General features: G+C 43.5%; 1 protein-coding gene across 1 annotated transcript; it reads left to right on the forward strand.

Moving 5' to 3' along the window:
* Nucleotides 1-751: 751 nt before the first annotated feature.
* LOC135376160 (zinc finger protein 501-like) lies at nt 752-3,233 on the forward strand. The gene is made up of 4 exons (XM_064608757.1): nt 752-813; nt 1,119-1,335; nt 2,190-2,866; nt 3,023-3,233. The coding sequence occupies exons 1-4, from the start codon at nt 752-754 to the stop codon at nt 3,231-3,233; spliced, it is 1,167 nt and encodes a 388-aa protein (XP_064464827.1).
* Nucleotides 3,234-16,197: the final 12,964 nt, after the last annotated feature.

The raw sequence follows: 16,197 nt of genomic DNA on the forward strand, positions 1-16,197 counted from the left end.
GCTATTGTTCCTTGCTGATTTCTTGTTATCATCATTGTTATTTCTGTAATTCCAGATGACATCTTCACAGTATTTGATGGTAGTAGTTGTGGTATTTAAATACTGCATTTATATTTTGTATTTAAGTACTCATGTCGAAAAGTATTTATGAGGACTATTTAAATACCCCTTTCAACAAAGTATTTTGTATTTATATTTTTTGTATGTATAAAACAAATGTATTTATGCCCGTCCCTGGTTGTCACACATAGCTTTCTTTGCTACACTATGATTCACTTTTCCAATGGCTCACCTTGAACGACAAGTTGAAGGACTTCAAGGATTTCTGGTAGATATCGCGTTTTACCCCAACTCTTGAAAACTTCTTTGGGGGAGGGGGGGGGAGGGACTCGCGTGAAAAATCGGGTTTAACCCAAAAAGGAAGAACCCTACGTACCCTTCAGGGCCAAATAGTTCAATACTTCCTTTGAGCCGAAAACATAACACGTTCCCTCGGGAGCATAAAATTATGTTTCCGTTTTCGCTCCGTTTCGCCCGGGTTTGCCCAAAAGTGATGTTTCTTTTTGGTTCGCTCGGTTTTCAGAACCGTACTCGTAGCTCCGGTACCTTAGGAAGTCCTTCGGTGGCTGCGGCAGTTGCATCACCTCAGGTGGCAGCTTTTGAGCGGCTTCTTCAAGACACATAAGAAAGCCAAGAAATAAATCTGTTGGGTAACATAGACCACCTCGATCAATTCCCACCATCAGCTGAGATGTTGAACATCCACTTTCCAGATGCTCTATGCAACCATCACCAAGATGGTCATGTGCCAGGGTAAGGCCATGCACGCTTAGACTGCCAGGCAGTGGCCCCAATACTTGGGCCTCAATACAACTTTGGGCCTCAATAGTGCACAAGGTGGATTATTTGTGTAGTCGTAAACGAACAGCGTGACAGCGAACGTGGTGTCACCAAGGTTTTTTGAAAAATCGTCAATCAAAGATGCGACTGTACTGGTATGCCCTCTTAATGTCCGATTTCTGAAATTTCAGGAGTAAGAGAAATCACTCGTTCGATCCACGTAAAGGACCAGCCCAGAGGCATTTGTGATCCAGAATCTTCAGGTTTCACTTCTTCAGAGGCACAATAACCGCTGAACCACAATTGGACAACACTTCACTAGTCACTACAAACAGTCGAACCACAGAGCAGCCTCCAGATCAGAGCAACCCATGTGCACTTGCGTACACGTCGAAAGAAAGCCTGAAACACCACTTGCTTGCACAGTGTCACAATGAGTCTGAAATGTGTCCAGCTACTCCATCGGATGCTCAGATGGGAGAGGAGGGTTTTGAGGTGCGACATCTGTTCCTCTGCATTCTTGCCATCTGGGAATGACGTGTCAAAGCGTACTGACGAGAAGTCGTACAAGTACGACCCCTGTTCTGCACAGTTCCACCAGAGGAGGAGCCTGCGGTGTCACAGGCGAACACATATGAATGAGAAGTTGCACAAGAGAGATACCTGCCCTGCGAAGTTCAGCCGGATTGCGCACCGCCGGCTTCACAAGCGAGCACACACTCGCGAAAAATTATACAAGTGCGATGCCTGCCCAGCAGAGTTCAGCCAGGTCTGGCACCTACAGCGTCACAAGCGGAAACACGGGGCGAGGAACCGTACAAGTGCGATCACTGCCCTGCTGAGTTCAGCCAGAGGAGCCTGTTGGATCACAAACTGACGCACGCGGGCGAGAAAACATACAAGTGCAACACCACGTAATGGTTAGCGGTTCCCCACGTAACCACTAACCTCCTTATCTTTCGCTATGATTGCCAATTCTTGCCTATTGTCCTATTTCGTCCACGTGTTGGTGAACCCCCATTTTTCTGTAACCGGTCAGGAGCCTAGATGACTTCGTTCACATAATCCCCTGCACACTCTAACAAAGCGGCCATTCACTCCGGCCGTAAAAACCCGTACGGACCCTTTCTTCCCTCCGGGCTGTTGACCCACAATTCGCATGAACCTTTAAACACGTCACACCTAACCCTTTAAATACCATGCCAATGATGAGGACGGTGCCCAGAAGAAGAACAGTCTCTGTTCGAAATATCGGCGGCTTCTGTCCTGAGGCAACTCCCTTCCTACATTCTACCGGTTCGCTGGATTTCTACCCATCTACATACAAGTGCAATGTTTGTCTTGCGGAGTTTGGTCAGAGAGGGAGCTTTCAGCAGCACAAGCGGACACATACGTGCGAGAAGCCATACAAGTGCCATTCCTGCCCGGCGGAATTCAGCCAGAACGGGCTCCTCCAGCGTGACAAGCGGACACACACTGGCAAGAAACCACACAAGTGCGATGTTTGCCCTGCTAAGTTCAGCAGAAGTGCGACCCTACAACAGCACAAACGGGCACATACGGGCGAGAAGCCACACAAGTGCAATGTCTGCTCTGCAGAGTTCGGCCGTAGCGATAGCCTACTGGATCACAAGCGGACGCATACGGGCGAGAAGCCATACAAGTGCGATGCCTGCCCGGCAGAGTTCAGTGAGAGCAGGAGTCTGCAGCAGCACAAGCGGGGACACACAGGCGAGAAGCCATTCAAGTACGAAGTCTGCCCTACTAAGTTCAGCAAACGTGTGACCCTACAACAGCACAAACGGACACATACGGGTGAGAAGTCACACAAGTGCAATGTCTGCCGTGCTAAGTTCAGAAAAAGTCGGACCCTAAAACGGCACAAACTGACACACATGGGTGAGAAACCATACAAGTGCAATCTTTGCCCTGCGGAGTTCAGTCAGGGAGGGAACTTACAGCAGCACAAGCGGATACATACGGGTGAGAAGCCATACAAGTGCCTGCCTGGCGGAGTTCAGCAAAAGTGTGACTCTACAACAGCACAAACGAGCACATACGGGCGAGAAGCCACACAAGTGCAATGTCTGCTCTGCAGAGTTCGGCCGTAGCAATAGCCTAATGGATCACAATCGGACACACATGGGCGAGAAGCCATAAAACTACGATGTCTGTCCTGCAGAGTTCAGCCAGAGCAGACACCAGACAAGACAGACAGACTCGAAGCCGTACAGGAGCATTCCCTGTTCTGCAAAGTTGAGGTATTGCCAAACCTGGAGCATTACAAGTGGACGTACGTGGGTGTGAAGCCCTACAAATGCAACTTGTGTTATGCAGAGATCAGTCACGGGACCAACAGGCGCCAGCCAGACGACCGAATAGCTGCTGGCTGAGCACGAGCTAGTTCAGCCAGAGCAGGAACCTGTGGCTTCACACGTCGCCACGAGACACGTGAGATTGAAACAGTGCATGTACAGCTGCCATGTACTCGTACGCGTGAAAGAATCCGTCCAATTGAGTTCTGTGCCAGAGGCGGAGAGTTTTCATTTTCCCGGAGGGGGCAAGGGCGCACCGCGAAGTAAGTACTCTGGCGGGGTGGGGGGGGGATATGTTTATTAAGACAAAAAAAGAAAGGAAAGGTAAGCCAGATGGATGTCGGCTTGTTATTAAAAAAAAGTGAAAGGGGGAAGCCAAAAAAGGCAAAGAAAATAAGAAAACAAAGAGAAGGAAAGAAAAGTAAGAGAAAAATCAAGAATACGAAACTAAAGCTGAAGAATCACACACTCTGGCGGGATCCTATGATGTATGCAGAACTGGTATAGAAATAAGAGGAAGGAAGACAGAAAAACAAAACAAAAGAAAAAAACAGAGAGAACGTAAACAGTGAACATGTGCACAACTGAAGGCATTACGCCTTTGAAAACTGAGTGCAAAAAGAACAAAATGAATCCTCGGTGTCTAACCCGAAATGCGCGCAATATAATGAATATGGTCAATGAAATGGAGCAGCAGGAGTTGAGCCCGCTCCCAACGAATATGCGTTCCGAAGATCCTACCGTTATACCTCACTGGCAGCTGCTGGTACCTTTTCAACTGCTTCGTTTCATTAATCTGATTGCTTTGGGCGAAATTCAGGCTATGTGTTGGGTCATCCTCTGTGTTTCTTCGCCTCACCTTCTACTGTGATAATGAGTATGGTGGGCGGATACATATTTTACAAATTGCAAGATGCATTTTTGGGTTGGTGCCTCTTCGCTCTTTTGACCCGGGCGCGCCGAGCCCCAAAGGTTGGTGTCAGCCTCTTAGCGGGACTTCCCGGGGGAGGCGGCCCCCCCCCTCCTAGTTCATGTTCCGGGGGGGGGGCAAGGGCCCCCCCCCCCGCAGTCGGCGCCTATGCCTGGAACGACTTCTCGGCGCCAGCTTCGTCAGCTTCGAAGGAAATAATTCATTTAATGCAACGAGTTCTCTTTATATAAAAGTGTTCCAGCTACGCTCCAAACACGCGCGTTGCGTTTCAATGAAATTCTAGTCACCGTTTTCATCGGAATAAATAAGACAGAGAGTGTTTTTGCTGGTGCAGAGGAACAGCTTCAATGGCTTATAGTTTCACGTTCTGTCTAACTTGCACCAAATGAATGACGCCTTATCGGCACAATGAATTCCAGCTATAGCACGTACGAGAAGTATACTTAACGCAGACTAACGGAGAATTGGGGTGGAACCTTATATTTGGGGTGGAATATTCTAATTTTTCAAATATCGAGGCGAACACATAAAATTTCGTTTCGAAATCTGAACCGAATACGAATTTCGGTATCCGAATAGCGAATCGAATGCCTCTTTCTTACGGAATACCTTCGAATAGTTACCCCCAAAAAAGGGCAAGAACAAACAACTGACGTGCCCAAGAATTCGGGACAAAACATAAAGCGGGCTTCACCTGCTGATACACCCGATAGATCCCAGGTATTAGGAATCTAAAAGCGCGTATACAACACATTCCGCTGACAGCGCTGTGCATTGGTGCGCTAGTGGTACGTAGCCAGTGGTACGGCGAACCTTCTAATGCCACTTATTTGGGTGAATATTGGGATCTTGAAGGTTCCATTTAGGTTCTATACTTTCAACCTGTAAAGAAGGCTTTATTTGCTGTACCGAAGCTGTGGGGTGAAGCCCACCAGTATCGCATGTGCCGTGTATTCGAAGCGCATAGTTCGTGAGAAGTTTGAGACTCCTACGAGCAGTCGGAATGTTACGTCATATTACGTGACAAAGTCTATGACTTGGCAAAATTAAAGCGTGCCCTAGTAACTGGCCATTGTCTTACTCCATGTGCCGTATCGTGAAATGCTCCAAACACGCGTTCAACGTGTAAACGAACCCTTCAATTAATTTCGTTTAGTTTTCTGGGTGTGTGTAAGTAGTGCATCGTCTACGTGCGTCAACTTTCCGTTTTATGAAAATTTGTTGCAGATAAAAGGGAACACTCTGTATATACAAGGTGTTTCATTTAACAGTGACCCGTAATTATTAAAAGATATGTAGTTGAGATAAAAATTAGAAACCTTCTGCGTGATACCTGTGAAGGTTTTTACCGCCCAAGCAGCTGCTTTCCATCAGTGTACCTACCCTGTGTGAATGTACCTATCATGAAGCGTACCCATCAGTCTGAATTTGTCTAATTAGCGTAACTGGACTAAAAAAATTCCAAGGGAAAGGTAACTTTTTCGTAGTAATTAGAAAGCTTATTTCAGCATCTTTCACGATCTTTCCACAAAAAATATTGTGGAATGTTGAGTGTGGAGTGCGGAGAAAAAGTGGAGTGTTGTGGCCATGGGGTTTCTAAGTAGCGCAAGAAAGAAAAAAAAAACGTCAGCTTTCTCTGGGAATTTTTTGAGTTCAATTAAGCTAATTAGGAAAATTGATTAGGTACAGTAATGGAAGTAGTGAATAGATTAACCCTGGAGCCAGGAAATGACGTCAAACAGGAAATGACGTCATCAAGGACGTATGACGTCACTCCAGGCCGCAGCCGCTCCGCCCTCATATCAGTGAGGTCAGTGGATAAGATAGTTAATCAGTGACGTCACATAGTTAATCTTAGTGATATGATATCAATGATAAGATTAAGTAACAATAATGACGTCATGGTGAAACCCACTAGGAATCGAACTTGGGTCCTTTAGGTTGTCAGACGAGCGTCTTAAGCCACTGGGCCACGGGCTCTTCATGTTTACTTTCGTCGCTAATCAGGATGGAATTGTGTGGGGTGGAGAGGTTGTTTGATTTCTTTTACGCCAGGTGGCGTCATGCGGAGTTGAGTTCGTTCATCTAGAGATGGCAGCACTTCCAGCAAATTTACCGCCGTTCAACAGATGGCGCTACCTGCGCCCCCAAATTTTAAATTTCGCGCCCATTTGACTTCGCTCTTGGTTTAAAAGAACTCCTCACGATCATGTTGTTTTCATTTTAGAAAAAGAAAAACAATGGCGAGCCAGTTCTATGTCAACTTACTGTCAAACGCCTCGAGTGATGTATTTCCTAGTAACACAATGAGCAAGTTCAGAGTTAAACTAGCTCAGCCAGTGCAATTAGATGGAAAGTGGGAGGTTGCTCTGGCGGAGGTGAATATCCCATTTGCAATTAATAATGTCACAGATATCGTTAATGGTATATCGGAGACTAGCCTCTTCGGTGGCGTAACCACGACAGAGCAAGTTAAGTTTCTTGCGGGAGAAACCATTATTGTACCTTTTCGTCAACTTCTAACGAAACACTTCAAAAACCAAGCCAAGATAATACGAGTCAGTGGTCATTATGAAATACAACTTCCACTAAATACTGGTGTGGAATTAAGTTCAACTCTCTCTGCTAAGCTTGGCCTTCCTGAAAAGATTATCGGTTCTTCGGAATTGGATGAAGGCCAGCCAGTAAAAGTATTGAAATATCAGGTGGACACTGAAGAGAAAGTCACCCTAATCACGTATCGTTCACGTACAACCAAATACGAAGTTCCAGAAGGGTATTATGAGTCAGGGAAGGACCTCGCCGATGCGATAAATCACGCATATCGAGCAAACTTACACCTACCAGAAGATGCTCGTCTCATATTTTACAATCCCTATAATGGAGTTTGTCAACTGGAACGTCGCAATGAGGGTTACGTTACATTTCACCCATATTTAGCTCTGATGCTTGGATTTGGAAAACGAACAACCTTCTCCAGTTTCACAGTTGCTCAGCGTGATGTCTGCCTCTTCCCAGCGCAAAATTACATTTTCGTTTACAGCGATATCATCGAAAGTGAAGCTGTAGGTGATATAACCGCACCCCTTCTTCGACTTCTCCCATTTAGACTGCAGAGTCGGAATGAGGTTATGTCCTACTCTTTCACAAATCTTTACTATAAATATGTGACTGTCAAGGAGCTGACTAGCATTCAAATCGAACTGGCAAACGAGATAGGTGATTTCATTCCCTTCATTGCTGGTTCTGGTCGTGTGGGAGTAACATTACATTTTCGAAAATGCATATAACTCAGACACCCTGTTGTATATCGCATTTCGGCAGCGGTAAACGAGGTCAACCATTGCCACATTACTCAGCTCCTCTTTATCAAGTTGGATCTGGCTTTTTTTCTGAGTTGGTAGCGCCCTATGTAGGTCGGAAACTTCTTGACACAGGACGTCACATAGCGGAGGAAGTGAAACAGGGAACAACGTTTGGAGAGGCACTAAGGAAAGGGGTTGGTCGCACCATCCATTCAACTCGTGACGAGTTGCTGCATAGACTCAGAGGGAAGGGTAGGAAACGTAATAAAAGCAAGGGCAACAGAATTGATCGATCAGTAAAACCAACGAAGAAACGAAGAAAGGTTGACTTTTTCACCTGAGGAAAAAAGATGTCTACCATCGCCTTAGTACATAAAAATTCTTGCTTCTGCACAACGAATCAGTTGGACCTGTTTTCTGTTCCACCGACAAACTTTTCTCTGGAGAAGTCAGAATATGTGGAGTTTTTCCCCATTTCTGCACCTACCTCGAGCGGTGTGATTGAATATAATGTTCCAGGTCTCGGTGGCGGCTTCTTTGATCTCCAGTCGAGTTTCTTACACATTCAATGTAGAGTTGTGCATAAAAATGGAGACGCAGCATTGACTACAACTGGCAGTACAGTGACAAATGACAACGTTATTCCTGTACAAGCATTTGCACCTTCTCTCTTTCATCATGTCCACATTTATCTTAATTCGACTCTGGTATCTAATTTCGAACATTATGCCTATCGTTCTTACTTGGACATTGTTACAAATGCAAACAATGTTACTCAAACTCACACCTTGTCTGCAATGCTTTACGAACCAGATCCAGTGGGAGAATCTGAAAATTTTGCTATCCCCAACGAAGCAAAAGGACTTTTCGCACGCTATAAACGCACCAAAGGATCTACTCTCTGTGATCTTTATTCTCCTATCTTTAGCGACATCTGTCAGCAAGAAAAATTTGTCCTTAATAACACCGATATTCGAGTGGTGTTGAGACAATGTACTGACGAATTTAGACTCCTCTCTGGTCCCAGCGAGACTGAAAAGCATACAATAGAGTTTTCTCGAATTGTGCTCTACCTCCGACGTGTGCAGGTTTCTCCAAGCGTGCTCGTTGCCATTGAAAGAAGACTTCAAACGACACCCGCCACATACCTTCTTCGAGGTTTAGAGATTAAGTATAGGACAATCGCTCCAAACCAATCTCAGGTGATATTTGATGATCTCTATAGTGAACGAGTTCCTTCTAAGTTGACCGTATTGATGGTCAAGAGTGAAGCATATCAGGGTCATAGAGAACGGAACCCTTTTAAGCTTGAAAATTTTAAACTCAAAAGAGCAGTGCTCGACGTTGGCGGTCAACACTACACCGACAACTTCGACTTTCAACGAGACATCTATGCAAAGGGATACATGAATTTGCTTCACAAACTTAAGAGCAAGGATATACCTCTAGCTCCGGCTGCATATGCAAAAGAGACATTTATGCTTTATTATCACCTCACACCGGATGTGGAACTGCAGTCACTAAGTCCAGTGCTTCAAGCTAATGTTCGTCTCACATTGACATTTGCTGCTAACCTTACAGAAGCTGTCATGGTGCTCTTTGTTTCCGAGACACCTCGTGTTCTGGAAATAAACAAAGACAGACGCGTTAAATTCGTATAAACGAATCAAAATGGAAGAATGGGAATTTTATGCAGCTTTTGCTCGGAACCATTGCACAAGGACATGCTTTCGTGGAACTTTCGCTCGCGATGAAATTGCATTGCAAAAAGCTGGACCGGGTCTTTATGTTGATTGATTGATTATGTGTTCTTTATGTGGTGAATACAGCTCCAAGATCTTCCCCGGGAGAACACTGGACTCTATTCCATATCTCTAACGATAGGAGCATTTCTTATTTCGATAGCTACGGAATGCGACCACTATACAAGGAGTTCTACAAATTCATACACCCAGCATCTTCATTTCACTACAACAGGAAACGACTTCAGGGATACGGCTCAGCCACATGTGGACTTTATTGTCTCTATGTAGGTAGTCTTCTCTGCTGTGGGTTTCTACTTGAAGAGTGTACTCGGAGGTTCTCACACACCAACTTTAAACTCAATGATAGGTTGATAGCAATACTTGTGCGTAAACAGATACCACGAAAAACAGATAACATGTCATGTTGTAGTGTACTCTAAAAGTGAATAAATTTGTTTTTGAAAAGAAAAGATCCTTTATTTAGTCATCTTATCAAGAAAAGTAGGATACATTACATCAGACAGCTCACAAAAATGGCGAAAGTATTATACAGTCACAATTTCATCATCACTTTGAAAACAAGAGAACTGAAACAAGCTGTTTTGCAAACTACATACTCCACTTTTTTTTTTTTGCAAACACTTTGAAAAAGTTTCATTATTTAAGGAAGTGACAACTCTCTCAATCACATAAAAAACTTAGGAAAAAAGGGGCACTGAATAAGTCAAATGAAGATATGTACAATCAACACTCCTTTAGTGTTAAACACTTGTTAGAAAAAAACACAAGAATAAAGAAAGGGTAACATCTATATTGATGGTAATTGGCTTTTCCATCATTTACCATCCTGTTGCTTCCATCTTTGTTTACACCTGTCCGATGCATACATATGATTAGGTGTGAAAACCAAAAGGGAACGTTTCAATTCCATCTGCACAAATGTAACGCTTTGTATCCAAAGGGTTGAGAGCAATCTTTGTCACTGAGACACTTTTGTTTACATTGTCTTTGCGCACGATCAGGTTCGGTTTAATAGAGTGTATTCTGCCATACTCAAGAGCGTCGGTGTACAGGGAATAAAGAAGCTTCTGTGCTTCAGAATGTTTCACACCTTTCGCACGGTTGTACTGCTTTTTGCTACTCAGTTCGAGAGCGTACAGTTTTGGTTTTAGACAACAGAAACCGAGAAACAAGGCATCTCGTTTTTAAACATTCCCAGTACCATCATATTTTTCGCGGAATATAACGGATGATCGGGGTCATAGCTAGAGTTATTCAGATGCTTGTCAGCTAGTTCGAGAAGCGCTTTCTCTTCACTCAACTTTATGATGAAGGAATCTGTGTCCATATACAACAGTCTAGTATCTGGAGCTACACGAAGAAGGTGGTTGTGGTAAAAATCAAACATCTTCAGCTTGGACAGTTCCAGTATCGCGAATCCTAGGTACAGTGGCTGTCTCATGCGGAGCACAGATTGAGAGAATTGGAAGAGGATAACATGAGAGCTCAGCGGTCGGAACTCCTTTAGGTTTGGTTTGCGTAGGAGTCTGAGCACTTGTTCATCGGTTACTGTGAGACGACAGTTTACAAACTTTCTAACCTGCATACACGAACGTCCGTACACGCTATTAATTGCAATCTTAGCTTGGAAGCTTTCGAAGGCATTCGTAGCTCGTTTTCGAAGATCGTGATTGAAGTCCACATAGGATCGGAGAAAGGGCTTTTGATTGAACTTTAGAACCCTGTGAACTTTGGTGAGACGCAAGCCCAAATGCATATACAACTGCAGATTGCGATAGTGTAGAAAATATCTCTCTTTGTCGAATAATGTCAACAGTAATTTTGCATCGGTAGCTTTCTCAGGAAGGTGAAACTTCTTCATCAATTCCTTTTGATACTCTGACAGCAGATCATAGGGAACTGACATTTTCTCGGGGGCAACTGGCAGATCTCTGTGACGTTGGCGGATTTCTTTGTCATATGCTAGATCTACCTCGAGGAAGTAACCCATAGGTGCGTCATCTGGGAGGTGTGTTATATCCAAGTTCGTGATTTCATCCTCTGTGAGCCACTCGAAACCTCCGTAAGGTAGTGGTTCTCTCATTACTGAACCGTAAAGCCCATTAACGTCTATGTAGTGGATCAAGCTACTTGGGCTTTTGGGGTCAAACTGCTCTGTTCCTGGTACATTTGCAGTCGGTTTCCTCAGCGAACACTGTGTAATACCTCCTCGTATGCCATTTTCAATCAGCAGGTACGCGTCAGGGTCGTGAATCAACTCTAGCTCTACCTTACTCATTTTTAGAGCGCAAGACATGCTTAATCCGGGCAGAGACACAAAGTGAAAAGGTTCGATCTTGTGAAAGTCAAGTGTCCACTTACGAAAGCCCTGAAACACGTCTTCTAAAAGCAGTGCGTCTGTGAGTAAATATAGGTCTGAATACTCTCCCAGATTACGGAGTTGAAATTTTTCAAAGACCCTCTGTGCATGACAATAATCTTCTTCACTTACTTCTGTCCCATTCAAAGTGTTGAAGAATAGATCCCGAGGAGGTAGAGAAAGCTCATTGTAGGCTTCGAAAGTGGTGACAAAATTGTAACAAAACACTCCTTTGCGAACAACTAGTTGAAAGTGTTCTTCGTTTGGAAAAAATTGACGAAGACAACGAAAGTTGTGTTCACCTTTCTCACGTAGATTTTTCACTAATGTTTCGAGACTTGCATTCAAGAAGTTTAAACTATCTAGGAATCGATAAGAGCCAACGTCTATAGCCTTGAATTTTTGGGAGCTACTGGCAATCACCTTTATGTCTACTTTCTTAAGCAAATGCAAGTGAGACAAAAGAAAACTCAAGTCATAGTTGGCATTGTGTGCAATGATTGGAATCTTAGGAGGCACTCTCAGTTTCAAGTTACAGGTGTTACACAAAGTTTGTCGAAATTTTCCACTTACATGGTCATGGTCACGAACTTTTTGCTTCTTTGCAAAAGATTCCTGGCAAACGTTGCAGTGACTTGCTGTGGCATGCTGCTGCTCGTTTTCTGCGGTCATTTCTAGAGGGGCAATTGTACGTATCCATTCCAAAATGTCGTCATGGAGTCTGTGCAGTAGCTCCATAAAGACAGTGACACAATTAGGTCCACGATACAGATGCTTTTGGAGGACATATGAGTCGGATGCGCGTATCACTAACAGACAAAATGAAGAGGGGATGTGATCTTCATACACATTTCCTGAATCCAGACACGGTGACAGCACACTTTCAAAGTCATACACACAGTAGAAGGGAACTTCTGACATGAGATGTTCCCCTGCAAATGCTAATGTCTCTCCCTTCTTTGGGTAAATGGTCTTGGCTACTTTCTGTTGCTTACACATACTTAAATGACACTTCAGACTTCCCTCTGAGCAGAAGCCCATTGTACATCTTTTACAATGAAATTGTCCACGTGGAACAAACAATCCATTAAAATTTGCGATGAGCACAAAATGAGAGTCAACTAGTAACAAGTCCACATGTTTCTGACGCTCCTCATCAACAACTTTGATGGGGTAAATGTAGTTTTCTTCCTTTTCGTACGCGTACACATTAATGCTAATTTCATTACGTTTCTCAAATATCTCTACATCTTTTGGGAAAGCTACGGGAAATGTATCAGGAAATACATACTGTGTTATGTATGGTCTGTAGGAAGATGCCCTCCGCCTGTGATGCGAGGCAGGATGTAGTCCAGCAATCACGGAGAAGACAAAACACATGTTCTCTTCATCTTCATGTAGTCCGTAATCCACATTCAACAGGGAACGATACTTTCGTTTCAATTCACTCGGTAACTCAAATTGGGAACATCCAATTAGTTGAGGAGCCAAACGTCCAATGTTTAGAATACAAGCAAGAATGCGAAAGAGAAAAAAACCGGAGCCTTGAATTTCTAAGTTTTCTAATGTTTGTGCTATCTCACTACTCGTCTGTGCAATCGAAGGCAGTACATCTCCCTCTGACCAAACAGTTCTCACTTTAGAAGGTACAAAATGAATCTCAAGTCGTAACTCCTCATCGGGCGTATGTCGCCCAAGTTCTACTTTAAGAAATGTGAAGTAGCGCAGTGGGAATCCAAAGTGTCGCAATACATTAGCAAGATAGTGTTCATACTCATGAAAAAACGTTGTCACTTCATGCCCCGCCTCGTCTCTGTCATGTAGATGCAACTCGAAGCGTTTCGTGTAGTTCCGTAGTGTGCAGAGAGTCTCACAAAATGGTATGCAGGGTGTCTGGAGTTCGTGAACGTTTGCCAGATGAATTTGGAGTCCCTCTATTGATGCATAGTACTGACGTTCGTGTTGAGGACATAAGTGACAGGTCACCATGATGTGGAGAGAAGTGTCTCAGGATGGGAGCTGCCGATATGCCGATGTATCATCACTTTTTCTTCCCATGAGTGAATAGAATGTCGGGCGAAGCAACTCTCTTGCCATCTTTGAATCTCTCCTTTTTCTCAATTTTAAGATTTGGCAGTTGTCTCATCTCCTCTAGATCATCCGCTGTCAAACGCTTAAAGCGACTAGGAAGGTAGAACTTTACACGTTTGTCATTCTCCATCAACACTTCTACATAGACCGCTTCGCCGTACACCGTGTCAATCTTTCGCAAATCCAAGACCTCCAGCTTTTCATTCTTCGGTAGGGTACTCATTTTCTGAATATCTCCATCTCCAGGTTTCTTGAGTTTATCGAGCTTATCCAAAATAGATGTCATACCTTTCTCTTGTGGTGACTTCTCACTCTGGCTCACTTATTCTTTTCTACACACAGAGTGAAGCTGAAAATAAGAATAAATATAAGCACACTTTCCCACATATCGGAGCGAAAGGAAAAAAGTGTAACGTACCCTTCCTCCTGTGAGGATCTGTGCGAAGAATCGTCATGGAGGGCAGTCTTATATAGCGCTTTGCGAACAGTGCATGCATAGACATGTTTGACTTTGTTGGTTACCTTCTCTGACGTAACCAATCACGTGCTCATCACATGTCTAGACAAGTTTGAACAGGAAAAAGTAAGAAAAAAAAAGCCGTCTAGAACAGACTTGTTCCGAAAAAAAGATACAGTCACAGACTCATATTGCATGTTTGCACAAACTGAAAGTGCTAGAACTTGAGAATTCTACACTGACTTGCTGCACAAGATATACAGATATGAGTTTCTCACCTCCCATATCCAACATTGACAAACTAAAGGAGTGCATAAAGGTTAAGTGTTGTTTGCCATTTATCGTTTTCATAAAAAAACACACATGCTTGAAGAAAAAAAGAGTAAAAGTCTTATGTAATGTGCTATTTATACCAGTCTTCATTTACTTGGAAGAGATGACTGAGGTTAGACCTTATATGTTTATCACTCCTGTCTCAATGACTATATCTGGACAAAGTCAAAGTGGAAAGACGACACTCGTTACACGTTTGATCAAGCATAGAGCCACTGTCTTCGATAAACCTTTCGATCGTATACTATACATATACTTGTACAAGCAACCTATTTTTGACGATTTTCCCGAGGTAACTTTCAGTCAAGATATTCCCACTAACCTGGAGGATGTTAGAAATTCTTTAATCATATTTGACGATTGCTTGGCTGACAAGAAAAGGCTAAAAGAAATCTGTAACTTCTATGTAGCTGGATGCCACCATCTCAACTGTTCGGCCATCTTCATTACTCAATATTTATTTGTTAATGATCCTCTGTATAGATGTATTCAGTTCAATAGCAGTGCTCTCATTCTATGTCGTTCTGCTCGAACTGTGGATCAATTACAAATACTTTCACGACAATTGTTTGGACGGAACAAAAGCGACTTATTGACAAGCATATATAAGGATGCTTGTAAGAAACCGTATTCATACATCGTAATTGACTTGTCTCAAAATTGTTCAGACCACTATCGAGTGTGGACGAACATATTTCCCGACGATCATCGCCAAATAGTATATAAAACATGAAACGTGTAAAGAAGAATATTCATTTTCTTCACTTGCTCGCAGAAACTACGTCACCCGAGCAACGTTATTATCTTTTGGGGCATGCTACAAAGGATCAGTTGAATACGATCAGAGAAATTTGTATGAACCTTTGTGAAGGAAACGTCACAGTAACTCCGAGAGTAAGAAAGCAATTAAAACCTTACGCAGCATCAATTCGCATTTTGGCAAAACGAGACGCAACGGGGGTCAAGAAAGCTAAAAAGGTCTTGCAACAATCAGGTGGTTTTCTGCAGTTTTTATTGCCACCTTTGTTGGGTCTCATCTCCTCATTGGGTGGAAGAGCGATTGCAAAAGCAATCGGAGTATAATCGATGCAGAAATACGAACTTGTACCTTACCGAGAAGATCACATCCCAAATATATTGAAGAAAGATGCTTTGCTACATTCAAGTAGAGCTGCAAAACAACATACAAGCGAAACACTTCCTGGATCGCGAGAAGAAGGAACACAGACCGAGGAGGGGGAGAAAAGTGACACAATTGTTGGTTTTATGAGTAGTGGTTATAAGGTCAGAGCAAACCAACTTCTGCAACTTCTACAACCAACAATCTCCTGGAATGCGCAAACCTTCGAAGTAATCGTTGACGGTCAAACGTTGGAGAATAGTAATACAATCGATCTCGTTTATTATCTTGTCTCAAGAGCGAGAAATGTTCCAACTCCTCCTTACTTCGATCGCATCTTGCCGCTATTGGTCAAACTGAATCTACCAACACTTATTGTGCATCCAAATCGTTTAAAAAAACACAGAGTAACGGGAGCATCGAGCAGTCGAGCATCGCCTGTTACAAGTGAAGCAAGCACACCTGAAGGTGCCTCGCCAGCAATCACACGTGCTGCAAAGCGTGCCCGCCGAAACCTAACATGAAGCCCATATTGAAGCCTGTGCAGGAGGAACAGAAAGACTATTTTCAAGATGAAACCATATTGTCGCACTTCCCTCCAAGGCATCATAAAAAGGTATTAGCAATACTCAAACTGATAACAACTGTTCTAGCTTACGACGAGTACGGAAGAGTTATAT

This window comes from Ornithodoros turicata, unplaced genomic scaffold (assembly GCF_037126465.1).
Source record: "Ornithodoros turicata isolate Travis unplaced genomic scaffold, ASM3712646v1 ctg00001048.1, whole genome shotgun sequence".
NCBI lineage: Eukaryota > Metazoa > Arthropoda > Arachnida > Ixodida > Argasidae > Ornithodoros > Ornithodoros turicata.

Excerpts from the sequence above, each read along its gene's own strand:
- LOC135376160 (XM_064608757.1), top strand. The coding sequence starts at position 752 with ATGTTGAACATCCACTTTCCAGATGCTCTATGCAACCATCACCAAGAT. Across the intron at positions 814-1,118 it reads CAAGATGGTCATGTGCCAGG|AGGCACAATAACCGCTGAAC; the intron begins GTAAGGCCATGC and ends TCACTTCTTCAG. Across the intron at positions 2,867-3,022 it reads CCTGGCGGAGTTCAGCAAAA|AGTTCAGCCAGAGCAGACAC; the intron begins GTGTGACTCTAC and ends TCTGTCCTGCAG.